Genomic DNA, 5,123 nt, shown 5'->3' with positions numbered 1-5,123 from the left:
TGGCGCTTGTGACTCCGCGGTCGCCTGCCCGGGGGGGGGGCGGGGAACGGGGCCGGCGTGTCTGTGCGCGAGCTCAGCGACCCTTTGCGCGTCTGAGGAAGGGGCGGCGGGAGATTCGCGCAGGGCAGTTCGGCGTGCGGGCGTGGGTGACTGAAAGGGGGCCTCGGGGGTCGTGGAGGGCGGGTGCTCTGCTCCGGTCGCCTCGGCTTTTCTCCTCGCAACAACCGGCCGGGGGGGGTCTCGGGAGTAGCCGTCGGGCAGCCCTCTTCTCTTCGGTCGCTCGGAGCTTCGACCGGACGAAGCAGCAGCCTGACGGGCTGGAGGCAAGCGAGGGCGCGGAGGGGCGAAGGTTCTGGCCACCCCCTTCCCCTCAGGGAGTGACACCCCCCCGGGGGTGGGCAGAAGGGCGGTGAGAGGCGAGCCAGGCGGGGCGGATCGTCGCTCGGCCGGGGCCTTCTTCAGGAGCCGGCTGAAGGGCTCTTCGGAAAGTCTTGGGGCTGCCCGGCTGCCCTGCTGGCTCCAGCGGGCCTCGGAGAACTTGAGCTGAGCGACGGAAACAAGACGAATGACAGGAGTACAAATAATGCTGCTCGCGGCTTCCGGCGAGCCCCTCCCTCACTTCTCAACCCCCCCCCCGTGACCGATCCAGGCTGGCCCAATCCCTGGCCAGATGTGCCAGAAAGGGGGTGAGAAAGGAGGGGGGCATCGGATCGGTGGCTCAAAGACAACCGCCCCTCCCCCCCCCCGCCCGTAAGCCAGGGCTGTTTCGGTCCAGGAAATCCAGAGGGGCCCCGTCGCTGCCCAACGGGAGGCACCAAAAAGTTTGAGGGCTGGCCAGGAGAAGGTGCCCCGGCAGGCAGCTCGGTCTAGGGGGAGGCCTCGATGTGGGCTTGCCCAGCGATCCTGGGCAAATGCACCTAGGTGGATCTGGTTGTCAGAGGCTGCTAGGCTGGAGGGCTCTTCCTCCCCCCCCCCCCGCCAGGCAGCAGAAGACCCAGGTCCCAGCTGCTGGGGCAGAGGGCTGGGTTGGGGCCTCCCACTGGGGACTTCCTGGCGGTGCCTGGGTGGCCTTGGTGGGGGGCAGAAGGTCCTTGGCCTGGCAACCTCAGGGCTGTTGGCCCCCTGCAGCCCCTTCCCCTCTGGGCCTGTTATGGGGTGAGGCATGAGGAGTGGGGCACCGGAGTCCAACCTATTTCAAAGGCAGCACATGGGAGGGGGGGGGAACCGCAGGAGAAGAAATTCCTGAAGCTGAAACACAGCGGAGGAAAAAGCTTCTCTGCAGACAAAGCCACACAGATCACAAGCCCGGAGCTTTGTGGGAGTGAAAAGGGGTTAGGGGATAAATATTTAGATGAGGAAGCAGAAGCACAATAGTGTAAGATCGGAAGGGTTGGGAAAAAACAATCAGCAGCTGCCATTGAGCAGGTCTTGGCTGCCTGGACCCTGTGATGGGAGCCAGAGGGCAGCCCCCCCCCCCCGTGGATCCCTCAAGATCCGGCTTCTGGATGGCCAAGCAAGATCCCCTCTGCTCCGCTCCCCCCAGCGCTGGGCCAGGGGCAAAAGAGCAGCCTGCAAGGGGAGCCTAAGGAAAGGCCTTCAAGGCTGGGGGGCTTGTGGGGGGGGCTCAGATCCGGGGTTCTCCTGTTGAGGCTGGAGCAGTCAAGCCCCTGTAGGGCAACCTGGGGGGGGGGGGTTGTCCCATATGTTAAGTGGGAGCATCAATGGGACACCTAATGCTGTCCGTGCAGCCAAAGGGAGGTGGGAAAGGAAGGCATGGTGGACACACGGTGGAGAGTGGACGCTTTTGTGCTGGACACGCCTGGGCAAGGTCTTCGGACAGGGGCTGGTCCTTTAAGATGGTGGGAGGGAAGGAGCGACCCTCCCCCCACCGGTTCATACTTAGGGCTATGCTTCCGGCGGGATTATGGGGGGATTGCCTCCTTCGGTCTAATTCTGCTCCTTGTTCAAATGGTCTGGAGGACAATGTCATGGCCAAAAGCAGGGTGGGGGGGGGAGGTTGGAATGGCCAAAAGGCACCCAGGCTCTGGGGGTGCAGGGGATCCTGGCATCAGCTGAAAATTGTCTCCCAAAAGTGGTGGGGGAGGGTATCACCTCGATAGGAGAAGCAGTAATGCCTGAAGGCCACGATGGGGGGTGGGGGAAGGAAGGGCACCCGACTGGCCCAGGCCGGCCTCCCCCTGGGCAGCGCCTGAAGGGCTGGGCCTCTGAGGAGGACTCGGGGCTCCTGCTTCCCACAGCCCCTGTGGTCCAGCGGGGGGGGGGCAGAGAGGGCTCCTGGACGAAGAAGCTTTCCCCTCCCCCCTCAAACGCACAGCCCACCCAGCTCCGTCAAAAGGGGGTCCGCTCTCAGGGGGGGATCAAAGGGGGGGTCCGTTCTCGGGTGGGCGGCGCGAGGCCACCCCCACCCCCGCTACGCGTTACTTTTGGACGCGTGGCTTTTATCTCGGGCTTGGCCCCCTTTGAGCTGGATTTCAATCGCGCCCCTGTGCAACCGTCGCTGTTTGTCGGCTGCCGGTTTCAGTCCGGATCCGAGGTTCGGGCGCCCGAGTCGAGAGGCGAAACGGGCCATCCCGTTAACCCAGAGGACCCTCCCGGGGCAGCAGCCAGGCGCCCTTTCCGTCCGCGGCGCCCGCGAGGGGCGGCTGTGCGGAGGCGCCGCTTGGGGGGCGCTGCTTCCGAGCGGTCTCGCCGCGGTGAGGAGCGGGCGGGGCGGCCCGCCGCCGCCGCCGCGAGGGCCCCTCCCTTCCACCAAGTTCCAGTTTCAACGAGGCGAGGGCGGCCTGTCCTCCTCTCGGAGAAGCGGCGGGCGGCCGGAAGAGGCGCCCCGACAAAAAGAGCCGCCGGACTGGCTACGCCCACTCCCCGCGAAGAACCCCACCCTTGGGCGGTCCCGACGGGCCGAACAGGGCCAGGCGGACTCGGGCCTCCCTCCGCGGAAAGGCGCCCGAAAGCAGGGCCGGAGGCGGCGGGAGAGGGGGAGGCTTCAGCTCGGTTGAGGAAGCTCCGGCTCTACTGCCGGTGGCCAGCGGACGACGGGCAGGAAGCGCTCTGCGCGTGCCCCGGGGCACCTTTGATTCCGCCGGGGCTGGTCGTGGGCCAGTTCCCCAGGCTGAGGTCGGCGGTAGCGCCCGTCCTTTGCTCGGAGGCTGAGCCGGGCTGAAGCGCCCGCGTCTCCCTGGGGCTGGAAGGGGGGAAGGGTCGGGGCCTGCCCTGGAGGGGGGGGAAGGAGAAGCGCTCGAGACCCCCTTGCACCAACGTCCGGCAGCCTCCTCTGAGCAGCCCTGGAGCCTTTGGGAGCGGGGGAGTCTTCCAGCGGAACGACCCCTGAGGGAAGCCGAAAGGGCCGATTGGAAGCTGGACGGAGCGGGGGCTGGACGGCGGGGTGCAAAGAGGAGGGAGAGAACGTGGAAAGGAGCAAGCGGCGGGAGTGGGTGGGGGGGGAAGGCGCCGGACCGGCGGGCTGGAGCAGCCGCAGATGCCGTTCCAAACCGGGCTGGACAGCCTGGCCTCCTCCCCAGGTGGAAGGAGAAGGGCTTAGAAGGGGGGGGGGAGCGGCTCCGTGGGAACCAGGCTGGCTAGAGGGGGAGAGGAAGCAGGCCCGGAGGGGCCAGGAGGGGCCGCCAGGGCCACTGGGGGGGGCGGTGCAGGGAAGGGAAGGGAAAGGCAGCTGGCAGGGCGGAGGCTGGAGGGAGAGAAGGGACAATGGTCAGATGGCCTGGACGCTGTTACCCGAAATAGCTTTTTCTAACATCTATATTTTATTGTGTTTTTAATCCAGGGGAAATGTTAATATATTGCAACTCCGTGTATGATGTGCCACACACAACCAGTTGGAGGGAGAGAAAGTGGGCCCCACAAGCTGGTTCCCCATCCAAGCCATGTGCTTGGTTGGGGGGGGCTTTGCAAAGGGGGGAGGGCAAAGAGCAGGGGCCCCACATGCTCCCCCTGTCCCCCTGCCAGGAGAGGCTTCCCTTCTGCCCTGCGGAGCTCCAGGGCCAGCCCCCCACCGAGGAGCCTCCGCCCTTGTTTTCTGTGTAGCTCTGCGGAGCAACAAGGCCTTCGGATTCCCCAGGAGGCCAGGCGCCCTCTCGGGGCCCAGAGCAGGCGGGCCCCTGGAGGCTGCGTGCCGGAGGGTGTGTCTCAGGCAGAGAGGCCTCCTCCTTCCCCTTCCCTCCCCCTCCATGGTCAGGCAAAGCCATCCTGCAGTGCTTCCCCCCTCCCCCCCCCGGCCTTTTTCCTTTTCTCCTCCTGCTTTCTGCCACTCAAGCAGGGCCCCAAAGAAGAGGGGGTCAGTTTATTCCCCTACCAGAGGGCAAGACAAGAGGCAGCAGAGGGAAACTGATCCAGGAGAGAAGCAACCTGGAATTAAGGAGAAACCTCCTAACCGTGAGAACAATTAACCAGTGGAACAGCTTGCCACCAGAAGTTGTGGGTGCTCCATCACTGGAGGTCTTTAAGAAGAGACTGGACAGCCATTTGTCTGAAATGGTACAGGGTCTCCTGCTTGAGCAGGGGGTTGGACTAGAGGACCTCCAAAGTCCTTTTCAGCTCTAGTCTGATTGATTGATTGACTCCCTTGAGGCAGATCTTGAGAAAGCAGGAGGCTCGGACAGCCTCTGCTCATGGTGTCAGCCGAGTTTCCAGTCTGATCCTGCCTTGCCCAAAATGAAATACCTTCCTGAACACAAGAAGTCAGTTTCCACGGCTGTCTTTCTGGTACTTTGTGCATTCACCGCTTTTTCAGGTTCACACCCAACAAGCTGCCCCGTTGGAAAAGAACTATGGCTCACAAACCAGGGTGGATGAACTCACACATGTCCTAGAGTTGTATCAGAATGTAATGGTGGTCTTGGACCTAGGCCAGAGTTTTCAACCTTGGCATTAAGACATGGGTAGCTAGGGAATTCTGGGAGCTGAAGTCCACACTTCTTAAAAGTTGCTAAGGTAAAGAAAGTGTAAGGACCTGCCTCAATCCCTCTTCCCAAGAAAGCAGAACTCCTGAAACAGCTTCATTCCAAAAGGAACTTTTATTAGGAGAACTTGACAGTAGGCATAAAAGGCGGGATCTGAGAGTTTCCCCACGCGAATCAATAACTGGCAAA

The 5,123-nt window shown here is 63.2% G+C and overlaps 1 protein-coding gene across 1 annotated transcript in view; it reads right to left on the bottom strand.

The window, feature by feature from the left end:
• Positions 1 to 2,590, bottom strand: part of DPH1 (diphthamide biosynthesis 1) — a 37,178-nt gene extending 34,588 nt beyond the window's left edge. The window contains exon 1 of the mRNA XM_029286002.1: positions 2,443 to 2,590. Within this exon, the coding sequence (XP_029141835.1) occupies positions 2,443 to 2,590 (148 nt within the window). The remainder of the gene's footprint in view (positions 1 to 2,442) is intronic.
• Positions 2,591 to 5,123: the final 2,533 nt, after the last annotated feature.

Source organism: Protobothrops mucrosquamatus, unplaced genomic scaffold, assembly GCF_001527695.2.
Source record: "Protobothrops mucrosquamatus isolate PMUCROS unplaced genomic scaffold, P.Mucros_1.0 scaffold2682, whole genome shotgun sequence".
Lineage (NCBI taxonomy): Eukaryota > Metazoa > Chordata > Lepidosauria > Squamata > Viperidae > Protobothrops > Protobothrops mucrosquamatus.
Note: the sequence above shows the minus strand (reverse complement) of the source record. Positions and strands in the feature narration are given on the sequence as shown.